The sequence below is a fragment of the Rosa rugosa genome, chromosome 6, assembly GCF_958449725.1.
Source record: "Rosa rugosa chromosome 6, drRosRugo1.1, whole genome shotgun sequence".
Taxonomy (NCBI): Eukaryota; Viridiplantae; Streptophyta; class Magnoliopsida; order Rosales; family Rosaceae; genus Rosa; species Rosa rugosa.
In genome coordinates, this window is record NC_084825.1 from 35,266,669 (window position 1) to 35,282,444 (window position 15,776).

Here is a 15,776-nt window from a genome sequence, read left to right on the forward strand (position 1 = left end):
TGATGATATCGTGATCTTTGCAGAACACAGAGAAAATATCCAGGGTAATTTCAAATTCTCTTATCCTTGACTTATATTAATAAAACTGTCCCATTGTCATGCATTCACACACCTGCTGTCCACTTTCCTACTCATCCTCTTCTTTAGTAGTTTCTATCGATCATTTTCTTTTGACTAATGTAGAAGGATATATATCATCTAGGGGATGTATTTCTTTGAATTTCACACCTTGTCAATAATTGAAGAGCTCCATAATACATATTATCTGTTGTAGTAAAAATGGAATTGCAGAAAGAATTGTGTCATATTATTGATAATAGGAGCCATTTATATAGGGATTTACAGAGTATATGAAAGGTAATAGAATCCGAACATAAGTAGGAAATCTAGAACCATCTCCTATTACAACTCTAGGACTAAACCCTAGTTTGAAGAGGCACACATGATGTCGACTTCCTTCAACACTCCCCCTTGTGCCGCTCAAACTTGGTGACGACGCTTTGATCGTTGCCTCACTAAAAACCTTGCCAGGTAACAAAAACCCTGTGGGACAAAAATAACCCTGGTCGAAGGACAAAAAGAGCACAACACGTCCTTCACTCTTCGAAGTCGAACATGTAGACATCATACCTCCCCCTGATGTCAATATCTCCCCCTAATTGCTACAATCATGGAAGTTCGGATAATTTTCTCAATCCGAGGCTCTTCACATGTTTCTCAAAGGTGGATTTAGGTAACGACTTAGTAAATAAGTCCGCTACATTATCCTCAGATCGGATTTGATTCACTTCAATCTTTAGAAGTGATTAATGTTGTTGCTGATTGTAAAAGAACTTAGGCGATATATGCTTGGTGTTGTTGCCCTTGATGAAACCTAATTACATTTGCTCAATTCATAAATGCATGTAGGTTCATCTGTGGTAGACTTCAAACCACAAGCTCCTTAAATGTGTCTAATTACAGACCTTAGCCATATGCATTCACACACGGCTTTATGTAGAGCAATCTCTGCATGATTTGAGGAAGTAGCAACAAGGGTCTACTTTGTAGACCTCCAAGGTATCGCGGTGCTTCCCATGGTAAAGTCATAATCGATCTGGGAACGAAATTTGTGAGGGTCAGAGATATACCCTACATCAGCAAAATCCATCAAAACATCATCATCGTTTTGATGTAAGGGAAGAGGATGGGTGGCCGGCGGTTTTTGTCGATCACAGCGTCTTGGACGGTGCCACTTGGGCTAATGAGATCCGTTTGCATTCTTCTGTCATTCTTTTCTCTCTGCAAGGATAGAACAAGCCCATATCTATCGTACATTTTAAGTAACGAAAGATTGTCTTTATACCAGTCCAATGGCGTTGCGTTGGTGCAGGGCTACATCTAGCCAACAAGTTCATAACAAATGAGGTTTCCGGACTTGTATTGTGTTAAGTACAATAATGCGCCTATTGCACTTAGGTAAGACACTTCTGCCAATTAACACGTCTTCGTCATCATCCCTGGGACGAAACGTATCCCTCTTAGGGTCCAAACTACGGACGACCATGGGAGTGCATCTTTGACTTTATCAAAATGCAAAGCATTTATTGACACGGTATACAAGTTCTAAATCTAGACAAAACCGTGTTCTCCCAAGGTCTTTCATCTCAAACTCGGATTTCAGGTGTTCAACGGTTTCCTTTAACTCTCAAAGGTTCCAATTATGTTTATCAACATAAACCGTGACAATTGCAAATCCAGAACTTGTCATGAAAACGCAGGGGCATAGTTCATCATATCCCTTCCCAATCAAGTAGTCACTTTAGTGAGCGTTTCACCCTCATTGCAAACGCACTCCGTGGTCAAGAGCCACTTGATTTGGGTAAATGAAGTACACAAGACCCTTCATGATATTCCATATCTAGATCCCCATAGAGATACGTAGTGACCACATTCGTAAGCTGCATGTTCAGTTATTCGGAAACTACCAAACTGACAAGGTAGTGGAGTGCAATGACATCCATTACAAGAGAATATGTATTCTCGTAATCGATTCCAGGGCGTTTTGTGAGAAGCCTTGCGCCATAAGGCGAGATTATCATCTCTTTTTCTCATCATGCTATCTAACGAAGACCTATTAATGTGAACAGATTTTATGTTAGGAGGTGTTGGCATCTCAGGCCCGAAATCCTTCCTCTTCGTTAGTGAATCCAATTCAACCTGTATCGCATCTTTCCATTTATGCCAATTTTCTCTACGTTGGCATTCTTCAACGGAGTAAGATACGATGTCATTGATCTCAATAATTCCACGTCTTCATGTACACTAGTGTAATTCGTAGAGATCTCTATATTCTCAGGAATTGGTTCTAACATTGAGGGGTCCCCCAACGATGACTCTTAGACATAACCACAATCCAGAATATTCTCATGAGACGGATTTTAAGTATCAATGATCAATGGATCAAGTTGTGCCAAACTCGCTCTCTTCCTAGGGCGAGAATCCATCGAACCTATGGGTCTCCTACGCTCTCTAGCGGAACCCATGGCCTATGACGCCATTATGCCACCTTTGTGGCATCACCATACCACCATCCATGGTAGTGGTGCCGTACCCATCTCCTCTGGGTGGCACCATGTCCTCTTGCGGGGACATCAATCCTTGCAGACATGTTTGCAGCAGGTTTATGTGATCTTGTCACTTTTAAGGGATCAAGATAAGACATAGTGGGGACAGACCACGACAATTTCTGTCGTTCCTATTGAACATTGACGTTTTAATCTCCCCCTATCGACGGGAAGACTGTCTCATCAAAGTGACAATTAGCAAATCCAGCGAAAAAGAGATCGCCTGTCAAGGGTTCTACATAGCGGACTTATGGTTGGAGACTTATGTCCAACACAAATATATATATATATATATATATATATATATATGCATTCGTTGCAATGACTCATGTTGATGCGCTGTGGCGGCGCAATTAATTGGCACATAAATTGCACACTCAAATGTGCATAAGTACGAGATATTAGACTCGAACCAAGTCACTAGCTGTAACGCAAATAAAAGTTGAGTGGCTGCTATGAGTTGTAGACGAATTAGTATAGCTGCATGCGATATTGCATAACCCAAGCGGAAATATTGGTGCGCATTACCAAAGTCCAAGCTACCATCGTAGTCTTTTAATGGTGGCTTTTTCGCGAGACCAATTAGGTGTGTACATGGGAATATGATACTTGACATCAATACCCAATTTTTTTTTTTTTGAGGAAAAGAGATAACTTCATTAATTTATCCATGGCCAGAAGGCACGTACATCAGATGCTGTCTTACACCAAAATCATAAATGGTATAAGCTACCGAGCAAAGGACATGTGACCCTCACTGCTAACACATTCGCTCATTTATAAGCCTAATCATATGAACACAAGTCCAAACTATCTAAATCCTTGTAATAGCAACCCTAGCCGCCTAGAGACCTCAATTGGTGTACAGCTAGTGAAGCAAACTTAAACAGCAAGAGACCATATTCAGATGCTAGACCGAGAGACACTAAATAATGTAATCGAACCAAACATCCTGCATAAATTCTCCCGGATCCCAAATCCAAGTCCAAAGAGAAATCTGACCCAACAGAAACTTGAATTGGGCCCCACAACAGCCCAACATTCTGGAAGCCAGATGTGATATGGGCACCCAGCGCCGGGCAGCCAGAGATGGCCGTCGTCCGTCAGTCACCCAAATCTTCATCTGCACCCAACAAAGGCGCCAGCCTCCCTGGATGAAGGATCCGATCAGCCAAGCCATCGACTCTGGGTCCCAAATCCAGATCTTCCATAGGGTTCGTGGGTACCGCATCGCACTGATCTGAAAACCCAAGAACAAGAGGCCCAGATTCAGTGCTTGAGTACGATCATCGCCGCCATACGTCTGCAGCCACAACAGCCACAATACCTTCCACCACAGCAAGATTCTGATTCCTGTGCCTCCATCGAAAATCTTCTAATCCCTAAAAGAAGGAAGATGCCGCTCCAACTCGATATCGGGTCTCCTCACCCAGCCTAGGAGTTGTCCCCTCCGTGGTCGCCGACGGAAACTGAGCCATTCCAAACAGCCTGGAATCCGCCTCACCCCGATACGAGGAAAGAGCTGATCAAAAGTCAGCCTCAAACGTAGAGCAAGTGGAGGCGGCAGAGTCCTCCCTGGAAGCCGCACCAAGGGAGCGGCGCTAGGGTTCGCCGAGGAAAGGCTCTCAACCCTCTCGACTCTCATTTTTTCACTATTAAATGAAAGTTTCTAGGTGACTTGACATCAATACCCAATGATATGCAATAGTCATCGAATATTTTCGATGTAAACTCTCTAGCATTATCAAGTCAAATTGACTGAATGAGATGATCTGGGTAGTGAGCCCGTAGCCATATGTTCTGGGCTAGGAGTTCATCATAAGCAGTATTACGAGTGGATGATAGCGCGACACGTGACCAGCGTGTCCACACATTAACCAACACCATAAAACATCTAAGCAGTCCGCAAGTTGGTTGAATCGATCCATAAAATCCCCTTGGATTCTATGTAAGAATGGAATTATTTCTTTAGTGTCATTTGCATAGGATGGTCTTGATCCTAAAAAAAACAAGCTTTACAGAATGAAAGATTGACGTTATAATCAACCAATGAAGGTTTTGGTTGAGCCACAATGCCACAATTTACTTTGAGAAGTAGAGAGAGGAGCCAAGTCTCCATACATGGCGTCAAAGCCATGATTTTGCCACAGGGGGATCACGGTGCCGGCATTGGCCGGCCGGTGGCGCATGGTGGCGGCACCCTAAGGCGCAGCGGCGGTGCAATGCTCTCTTTAAATCGACTTTTGATTCTCACTTCTCTTCGTTCTGAAGAAGAGATGTCTGTGTGAAGTCTTTAGTATCACGGATCATCATATCATGACCTGGGTGTCCCAAAAGGTCGTGCCAAAGCCTATATGTGTCAGAATCCCATAAGTCATCTCTCATGACATGGTTGGATTCAATGACTTGAATAGTGGTTGCATACAACCACTAGAGCGACACATAAGTTTCTCTAATACTCATTTATGTCCCTAGTCATTAGAGGTGATGCAAAGGAACTCTTGTCCATTCTCACAATGTGTTTCCACATGAAAACCATTGGATTTTATATCTTTCACATAAAGTTCGAATTAAGGTCTGTCCAAGACATTAAGTAAAAGAATTGACACTTTATTAATAGCCAATGATTACATCAAAGTTTCTTAACCAAAGTCTAATCCAAAATAAAAATCAAACTTTGACAAATTGTAGTCACTCAATCCATATGGTAACTCCAATCAAATATGACCAGGGAAGTAGAGAGAGATGTCGATGGAGCGAGGCTCTCTTAAGTACCACTAATCTCAATCACTTTCCTAGACATCATACTTCATTGGATGCGCCACTTGAGAAAGAGTTAATAAAAAATTGTCATTTATTGATTAAGGCATAATTGCCATTACATAATTATTGGAAAAAATAAAAGACTATTCGAAATAAAAATCTGCAGCATTTTCTCTTCATCGCTCGATTTAAAGTCTTTTTGAACTCGATGTCTTGATCACCATTGATTAAGTACTCCATAAAACATAATGTAGAGGATGCTCTCTTGATTGAGGCGTATTGACGCAATATAAATGGTCCCTAGGACCATTGGCATTGGAATAGTGTTACCATGGCCAAAAGTGGTGCCATGGTGTCCAACCCCCAACCCTCAATGTCATGACTCCTTTGGTCATGTATTTGCCAACTTTGGCGATTACCTTAATGAGCATGTTGATCATATCATCCATGGCGACTTCTTCTAGCCATTGAACGATGCTCATGGTAGCCATCTTGAGGCCTACCATATTTTCCATTCACAAAGTTCGTGGCTGTGCCTTTCAACAGATGCCATAGCTCCAATTAGCTGATGGAAATTTGTGATCCGTCTTGCATTTACATGAGTACGGAATAAATCAGAGGACCTCATAGCATAGACAGGGAAGGTATTGAGGGTTTTCTCAATCAATTATTCTTCTGTGATAGTTTTTCACAGGCATGCATCAATGTCTGATATGGAGAGCCTCCGAATAATATTCCATAACTTTGTCAAAGTTAGAGAAGCAGAGATAATTCCATCATGCTTCTAAGTTCGGAAAATTGTGAATGTTGTTAAAACATTCACAAAGCGCTACCCAAAGTGTAGACCCCGTGAAATTCCGAACATCACTTTTTGACGGAATAATTTTTCGTGACCTTTGTTTGACCAAAGAATTTTGGAAATAGTTTGGGCTTGGGCCTTGGGCCCAAGAATAGTGTAAGGTTAGAGTCCAAAATTTACTTTGGACACCCAACATACGGGTATGCTAGTGAACCTAGCCCAATAAGTTAGTTAACCTTTGACCCGAACATCTCCCTTGATCCAATATGGTCCTTGTAGCTCATAATGACATCTTTGCATAATTTTGAAATATACTTGTGCGTGCGTTTACGATTTTCTTATTTTACCTTTCTTAATAATTGGCGAAATTTCTGCTCGCCTTACCCGAAACTTACTCGTCAAGCATCTCACCGACTTTCAAAAGCACAATTTATTTACTCCTTATGTTTTTCAAACTCGAGCAAAACTCCGACAAAAAACTTGCTTGCCATTTCTCTATCTAAAAATAAGTTTTGTGAGACCCGATCCTTATTTGGCACTGTCAACATTTTAATTTGAGTTTTCTTGTATTTACCTATTTTACTTTTATTTTCCCCATCATTTTGGGTTTTTACCACCTTATTCTTTTACCCCAAATTTATCTGCCCAAAGCTGAGCCTTCTCCTTCACACGCAAAACTCAGCTTTTCCTCTTTCCTTGTTCACGTCAGAGTTGGACAGAGAAAAAGGGAGCCTCGTTCAGCTCTTCCCCTCCACGTTTCCATCATGCAAAGGGCAACTCCTCCAAGAACATCATCTCAGACCTTCAAAAGAGAGAACCCAGGCCATAAATCGTCATTCACCCTTCTCTTCTCACCTTTCCTCTCGTCCCTGGACACATCAGTCCGTTTACGAGCCTCGAAACACCTAGTTCGAGATCTCCGATCAGAAAACGTTCTTCATCAAAGTTGTTCGCCTATGTCTCCTCTATCTAGCCTCCAAATTTCAGCTCCATCGGAATTGATTTGAGACCTGTACACCCATCGAAGCGGAAGCTGTTCCGGAGCAAGCCTGTTCCGGATTTCTGCTTAAACTTCCTCTCTTGCTCTACCCGAATCCCCAACACCTTGCTTGAGACTGATACCAACAGTTGGTAAGATTCTTAAACCATCAAGTTCCCCTTTGTTTCCTCGATTTTAGACTCAATACGTTCAAAACACCTCATTTACATATTGAGCAGTCTCTGTTTCACTTTGCATGTTCGAGACTGAGCAAACTTCTTGGCCTGTGGCTGGACTCGATCCAATCAGCTCCTTCAGCTCTCTTTCCTGTTGAAATCCTCAAGAGAAGCTCATCTTTTTTTGTTAGTTTTTGGTGAGTATCATCCTTTCCTTAACACTATGTATTTTTGGTTGTTGTTACAAACTCTTGCAGATTACAACTTGTCACTATTGTGGTGGGAACCTTGTTGTTTTAGCTTAGAACCTTTCATTCTTTCTGATGTGTTGGGTGTATGCTAAACCATGGTTATTTTGAACATTGAAATCATGCTTGATCAAAGAGTTTATTTGTGTTACTGTTGTCCAAACACCATGTCTTCAAAACATCATGTTAGTGAGCTACAAGACCTTCCCCTTATAGTATTGAAGGGTGACTGGGACTTTAAGCCTTTAGAAGCTTTAGATACTTTTTTTTAGGTGTCTTAGAGTCTACTTAACCAGCCATTTTGGGTACCAAAAGAGCTTTACACAAAAGAACCAGTTTCTGCAGATTTTCAGTTTTCAGTAAAATCTGACCCAGTTGCATTCATTTCAAAACTGGAGCTAAACCGTTGAGAATTTGGGGTTAGTTTCTTCTAGAGAAATATAGTAGACAAATATATGAACGTTCCAGAATTTGAATCACCCCAAAAGCATTTTTCTGGAATTAGTTATGCAATTTTGAAATAGGGGGACAGAAGCTTATATTTCTGGAAAGAATCTGCACATTGTTTTACTTCAGCCTTTAAAACCTTTACTCTTTGTTTGGTTTCACTTGAAATTCAATAGCCATTTCAATCGTACTGAGTTGGTTGACAAGCCATCCTTCTTTCAAAATTTCTCAAGAATTTACCTCAAGTATTTTGAACAATTCCGTGACCCTTGACAGCTCCTTTAAAACTCTGTTTTCGGTTTTCAGCAACCTGTCTTTTAAAAAGTGTTCTTACCCCCTCTTCCTAACAACAAACCCCTTATTAGAACCCAAATGGTCTGGTTATTAGTTAGTAATTAGGTTAAAGGAAATATTTTATTCGGAGAGTTATGTGAGTGAATAGCTAGCCTAGTTTATCGTGATTACTGTCACTTATTTGGTCTAGGCTTGATATCTTGGTAGGATCTTGTGAAGTGGTGGTTGCTACAAGGTTGCATTGAGGCCAAGTGCTGCAAGAGAAAGCTCGAGTTCCAGGTAGGGGATGCCTTTAACTCTATCTATGCTTTTCTTGCATATACTATGTTTTATATGAGGCCTCTTGCATGTTTTGGAAATTATCTGTTTTTGCAACTTGAAATGGTTTGCGTGGATTGAATTGATGTGTTGGCAATTGATGGGGATGTAAGGAGAGGTCAGTTCCTCCTTGAGCCACCGGTGGTGGGCAGTGTGCACCATGCCCTTGTTATCTCCCCTTTGTCTCTAGCCTTGTGATTAATGAATTCCGGAAAGTGATTGGCTAGATGGACGGTTGTGATGGAAGTGTGAAAGATGATCAATTGCCGTGGGATTGTAGTTACGTGGTGACGATCACGTGGAAGCGCAAACCGGTTTTATCTACTTCTTTTATTCAAAACAATAACTCATGTTTTTAAACTTAGATATGGGGGCGGGCATGGGCAATGACTGGATGTAGGAGCCTAACCCCTACTTTAGTTTGTTTTGCAGGCTGTTGTTGTTGAAGCTTAGGCACGGAGGATAATCCTTGGAGGACACAATTTGTTTTACTCTATTTAAAGTTTATTTCCTTTCGGCTTGCTTGATTTCACTAAAGTTTTGTAACATTATGTATGGTTGATGATGTGTGTGCTTGCTTACCACCAAAGTGGAACCCTAGGGTTAGAACCTCCATTTGAATTTAGGTCCTAGTGGGCTAGACCTAGAAGACTCACATAAATTACCATTTAATGAACTTAATGCAAACTTGGGGCTATGAACTAAAAATTGACATAGGTTCTAAAACTCAACTCAACACCACCTTCCTTTCCTCTTATTCGCCTAGTTCGTAATCTTGTGATTACGAGCCAAGCCCACTATACAAGCCCAAGAATTTCGGGCTTATAGATTTCTTGTTTTCCAACCTAAAGGCCTTGTCTCTTTGAGGAATTCTAGGCCCAAAACACTTACTCCAAGTGTTGCGGGTGTAGGGTTCCTTGGGGAGGCGGCGCTGTGGTAATCCGGTCTCCGGTCGCCACACAAAGGTTTCTAGTGCTATCCTCATTCATGTACTCAAACTGGAGTGCCATCTCCATGTGGCGCTTCATCAGGGTAAGTGCCCTGGAATTATCTATCTCAGTTTGTGAGTCTTGAGTGGTACGTTCCTTTAGAACAGGGCTCTTGGATTGTAGGCAATAAATATCCCGTGCCCTTAGAATCCAATGGAGTAAAATCGAGCTCGTTCAACTTTGATATCCAAGAAGGAGAAACAAGAACGGATTAGTTTCGGAGTCAATGCTTCCACGAAAACTAAATAATAAAATTTTCGAGCTATGCTACCAAGAAATCAATTTCCAAGAATATTTGGATTAGACCAAATAATGATGTTTTAATATGGTCACAATTTGATGCTTGCGGGCGCTCTTAGTCCGAATATTATGAATACTCTTAGTTCATTGATTACGAACGCTCTTAGTTCGTTTATTATAAACGCTCTTAGTTCATTGATTACGAACGCTCTTAGTTCGTTTAGTGTGAATCCCCACAATTCCGCTTATTAAATAATCGAACCCATGTTCGTTTATTTCAAATCCTGCAGCAAATAAAGGAATTTAAAAGACAAGAACGCATGAACTTTAATCTCAAAAACTTACTTGTTGATTCGGGGTTTGAGTCACGTGCGTGTTGATGTAGGTGTGATGGAGTGAAGCTAACCGAGGAGATGATGAAGCGAGGCTTGCAGCGGTGGTAACGCTTCAATCCTAAGCTAGGATTGCAGTGGCTGTTCGATCCTAAGCTAGGATTGCAACCGGTTTGCAATCCTGGTCGTGGCAGAGGGCTAGAACGCAGGGCTGCAGTGAGTTGCGGGGCAGCAGAGGCTGCAGGCGCGCGGGCTATTTACTTGGAGGGCTGACAGGCGTACGGGCGCGCTAGATGTGCGGTAGGAGCACAGGGGCAGCAGGGACGCTGCAGGGGCAGGCTGGGCCCAAGGCGCGCTGGCAGACTGGCAGGCGAGCGTTGGGCTGGGCGTTGGGTGCAGGGGCAGCAAGGAGGCTTGCGGCAGGTGGCAGGCGGGGCAGTAGGCGGCCGAGGGTAGGCTCGGTCGTGTTTTGGGTTCTTGCGGCTGTTTTGGTGAGGAGAGTTTTTAGGGTTTTTTTTTTCTCTTTTAGGGCTAAGGTTAGGGCTCGTGCTGATAACGTGTTGTAGTAAAAATGGAATTGCAGAGAGAATTGTGTCTTATTATTGATAATAGGAGCCCTTTATATAGGGATTTACAGAGTACATGAAAGGTAATAGAATCCGAACATAACTAGGAAATCTAGAACCATCTCCTATTACAACTCTAGGACTAAACCCTAGTTTGAAGAGGCACACATGATGTCAACTTCCTTCAACATTATCAAAGTTTTGGTTTATACAATTAATCAAAGAAAGAGAAGAGAAAACTGCAGAGCCCTGGTGCCTTGGCCTAGGGTTTTCCAGATTTCTGTAGTGCCGCCGGGCGGCTTCAGCGGGTGCTCCATTCACCTTGTTCGCTCCCACAATGAATATTCTGTTTTGGAACTGTCAAAGAATTGTGAATAGAAGAACTAGACATGCTCTGAAGATGTTAATTCAAAAGCATCGCATCAATCTGGTTGTTCTCAGTGAGACTCATTGCACTAAGGAACAACATCAGTCTCTTCGACGATCTATTGGGCTTCCTCATATTGCTCACTTTGACTGTGTGGAGAGAGCAGGGGGTCTCGCTTTACTCTGGGATGACTCCATCTCGGTTAGGGTTCAAGATGTGGAGCGGTATTATGTTGATGCCTATATCCAAGCTCCTAACGAGGTGGAGTGGCGTTTCACTGGGTTTTATGGACATCCTGAGACTGGACAATGTCACTTGTCGGGGAATCTGTTACGATCTTTAGCCCGGAATCCAGGGGATCTTTGGGTAGTTGCTGGTGATTTCAATGAAATATTGGAGTTAGGAGAGAAGTCAGGAGGTAGGGTGCGTAGTCAAGGGCAGATGCAGGCGTTTCAGGATGCCCTCTCGGATTGTAACCTGAAGGATATGGGTTCTACTAGAGGATTGTACACGTGGTCTGATTCGAACACGAAGGAGAGGCTCGACAGGGGCACCTGTACCCCAACCTGGTTATCGGAATTTGGTTTTTCACGTGTGGTTAATCTCCATCCTAGTAGGTCGGACCACATACCCCTTCTCTTGGAGGTTCGTAAGGAACAAATGTGTCATGAAAAACTCCGATGTCAATTCCGGTTTGAAGAGATGTGGTGTGCTCATGGAGGCTTCTCGGCCAAGGTGGAGGAGGCTTGGAGTACTCCTTATGGTGGGGAACCCATGCTCTATTAATTGTGCCGCAAAGTTAAGGGATTGGGGACTCAACTTCTGGAATGGGACAGAACTGTTTTTCGTTGTAGAAGGGAAGAGGTGGAAGCGGTGAGAGCTCAGCTGGATGCTCTTTTGCAGAAACCTTTCGACCAAAATGATAATGTTCTCAAACTGTAGTGTTCGCAATGTTTGAATGAACTGATGTCCATCGACGAGACTTATTGGAGGCAACGTTCTAGAGCAATTTGGCTTAAGGACAGTGATCGGAACTCCAGATTTTTTCACAAGAAAGCTTCAAATAGGCGTCAAAAAAATAAGATAAAGGTTCTTTTTGATGCGAATGGGATATGGCAAGAGTCCAAAGCCGGTATAGATGGGGTCGTGGTGGATTATTTTCAGGTTATGTTCAGTTCCCAACATTTTGATTTGGAGGCTCAAGACTTAGTTCTTCAGACTATTGAGCCTCGAGTCTCGGTAGCGATGAATGCCCTTTTATTGGCTCCATATTGTTTAGAGGATGTTCGTACTGCTTTATTTCAAATGCACCCTTCGAAAGCGCCAGGGCCAGATAGTCTATCACCTTTTTTCTTCCAGAAATATTGGGATCTTGTTGGACAAGAGCTTAGTAATGCGGTGATTTCGATGTTAACTCACTTTGAAATCCCTCCTGACTTGAATTACACCTATGTAGCTCTAATTCCAAAGATCAAGGAAGTTGTGACTATGTCTCATCTTCGACCAATTGCTTTATGCAATGTCATTTATAAAATAGCATCAAAGGTTATTGCTAATAGACTCAAGAGCTTTTTGCCAGATATTACTTCCCCTAATCAAAGTGCGTTTGTTCCTAATCGCTTGATCTCTTATAATACTCTGGTAGCATTAGAGCTAGCTCATTACATGCACAAGTTGAGACGTGGCCAAGAAGGCTTTTTGGCTCTTAAACTGGATATCAGTAAAGCCTATGACAGATTGGAGTGGGGATTGTTGCAGCGCATCATGCGCATCATGCTTAAAATGGGGTTTGCTGCTCAATGGGTGGATCTTATTATGTCCTGCCTTTCTACGGTACGCTATTCTTTTCTTGTTAATGGCACACCTAGAGGTTATGTTACACCGCAGAGGGGGTTGAGGTAAGGAGATCCCTTGTCTCCCTATTTATTCTTATTGTGTGCAGAAGGACTCTCTGCCCTTATATCACATGCGGTGTCTACTGATCAATGGCTGGGATTACGTATTTGTGATGGCGCTCCTACTATTAGTCATCTTTTGTTTGCTGATGATAGTATGCTTTATTCCAATGCAACACCTCAAGATTGTCTTATGATTCGAAATTTGCTGAATATTTATGAAAGAGCTTCTGGGCAACAAGTGAATTTACAGAAGAGTAATGTTGTCTTCAGTGGAAGTGTTTTGCCACATATGAGGGTCAGTATGGCCCATATTCTAGGAGTTCAGGTGGTGGATAAGCATGAAAAGTATTTAGGGATCCTGACCCTTGTTGGCAGGTCTAGAACTGATACATTTGCCTATATTAAAGATAACTTGTCCAAAAAATTGACAGGTTGGAGATCTAAATTACTCAGAGCTGCAGGTAGAGAAATTCTTATCAAAGTGGTAGCTCAGGTAGTACCGTTATACACAATGAATTGTTACTTGCTCCCTCAGGAGCTTCACCAACTGTGTGCCCAATTTTGGTGGGGAAGTATGGAAGAGAAGAAGGCTATGCATTGGAGGGCTTGGGATGAGCTTTGTAAACCCAAAAGTATGGGAGGTATGGGTTTTTGACATCTTTTTGCTTTCAATTTGGCGATGTTAGGTAAGCAAGGGTGGCGGCTACTTCAAAGTCCTGATTCTTTGATTGGCCAACTTTTCAAAGCTCTATATTTTTTCCATAGTACTTTTTGGGAAGCTACTCTAGGCACACAGCCTTCATACGCTTGGCGGAGCATCTTACAGGGTCGTGACATTCTTAAAGCTGGTATTAAACGACATGTTGGTAATGGTTTGGATACTAATATATAGTTGGACCCGTGGCTAATGGGGGGGGGGGATTTGAGTGCTTTCTTCTCGGACAGAGTGACTACTGTAGCTGATCTTCTCAGTTCTCTAGGTGTGTGGAATGCTACACTATTATCAGAGCTGTTTCCTGTTCATATTGTTCAGAAGATCCTTTCTATTCCCCTTAGTCCCTGGAATCATGAGGATAGGTGGATTTGGGGTGGTGATAAAAGAGGTCGGTTCACGGTTAAATCATCCTATCATATTGCTCGGGATCGGATTCTTGAGGATTCATCCACACCTAATCCAAGTGCTGCACTTTGGCGTCAGTTGTGGAAAGATCCAGTCCCAGGTAGTGTAAAGATTTGTGCATGGAAAGCAGTCTCCAATGTTCTTCCTACTCAGAGTAGGCTTAGTGAACATGGTATTGATTTAGATACCCAATGCCCACTCTGTGATGAAGAAATAGAGACTCCTCTGCATGCGGTTCGAGATTCTCCCCATGCTACTAGTTTGATTCAGGGTGCCAACCTCCCATTATACTCGACCCATACAAGTGTTGCAGACTGGCTTTTGTTGGCCTCTTCGTCGAGTCCTTAGACTTTTGCCTCTTTCTTGATGATTTTGTGGGCTACTTAGAGAAATAGAAACGCTAAAGTTTGGGAGGGTGATTTTAAACAAGCGTTACAGATTGTTCCAATGACTTTGGGTTGGTTGGAAGAATTTAAAGCTGCTCATTCTTCTTCCCAGTCGAGTTTGGCTACTAGGCCGGTTCACAGGTGGAAGAAACCTCCTTTGGGCTTCGTTAAACTGAATGTTGATGCTGCCTTTGATCAAGCCTCAGGTCGCTCGGGGTTTGGTGGGGTGTTTAGGGACCATGACGGGGCTTTTCTTCATGGATTTCGACACTTTATCACAATGGTTCACTCAGCTCGACATGCGGAGCTGCTCGCTCTGATTCTAGGGGTGCAGCTGGCTATTGAGAATAATCTTACTCCCTTGATTGTGGAAACGGATTGCTTGGATTTCGTGTCAGGATTAGCGTCTGTTGCATTAGATGGGTCGGACCTCGGCTTCTTGCTGGAAGATTTGCGAGTTTTGTTGCATGAGGCTTTAGGAGCTCGTGTCCTCAAGGTTGGAAGGCAGGCCAATGGTGTGGCTCATGTCTTGGCTCAGGAGGCCAAGAATGATGATTTTCAGATAGATTTCTTTTCTTATCTTCCTCCGTCTGTGGAGGCTATATTAATCTTTGATTATAATGATTCTTAATCAATGAATTAGTCTTTCATTCCCCTAAAAAAAAAAAGAGCTTCATAACACATAATTCAAATTATGATATTTCATTCTGCCATATATTTATAGAAATGTCGAGGAATCAGTGTGTTGTCTGCAGCCGTAATAAGGGTATGTTATTACATTTAATGATACTAATATCTTGTTATCAAGAGGAATATGACAAAATATTCTTAATTAGCTAGTGATCACCTATATGAGAGTAGAAGGGGGGTCGCTTCTATGAAAATGATATGACTTAATTCTCAAAGCTCTCATGAATGTAGAATTGTTCAGGACCAAAATGAACACAATCGTATGAACCATAGTGTATTAGAATAATAGATGTGTGAGGCCTATTGTCTTGGTTTACACCAACGGTGAACAGTTCAAAGATTGTATATCTACTACGTCACCAAGTAAATCCGATAGGTCTTCATTATGAAAGATTCAAGTCCAAAAGACACCTCTTCAAATGCATCTTTTGTTCAATTGTACTCTCTAATTCCTTGTCATTTTCATTCATGAGGGGGACTGTTGGAAATTATATCAAATACCCAATTAAATATGAATGAAAATATAATTAATCATGACCTTTCAAATTGAAAGGGTAC

The 15,776-nt window shown here is 42.1% G+C and overlaps 1 protein-coding gene and 1 long non-coding RNA gene across 2 annotated transcripts; both read left to right on the top strand.

Moving 5' to 3' along the window:
* The first annotated feature begins 6,830 nt into the window (after window positions 1–6,830).
* On the top strand, window positions 6,831–8,998 carry LOC133717586 (uncharacterized). Its single transcript, XR_009849768.1, has 4 exons — window positions 6,831–7,299; window positions 7,387–7,520; window positions 8,520–8,591; window positions 8,744–8,998. It is a non-coding gene; the product is annotated as an uncharacterized LOC133717586 (long non-coding RNA).
* Window positions 8,999–11,094: 2,096 nt separating this feature from the next.
* LOC133716660 (uncharacterized) lies at window positions 11,095–11,910 on the top strand. The gene has a single exon (XM_062143341.1). It carries the CDS (start codon window positions 11,095–11,097, stop codon window positions 11,908–11,910), a length of 816 nt encoding a protein of 271 aa, XP_061999325.1.
* Window positions 11,911–15,776: the final 3,866 nt, after the last annotated feature.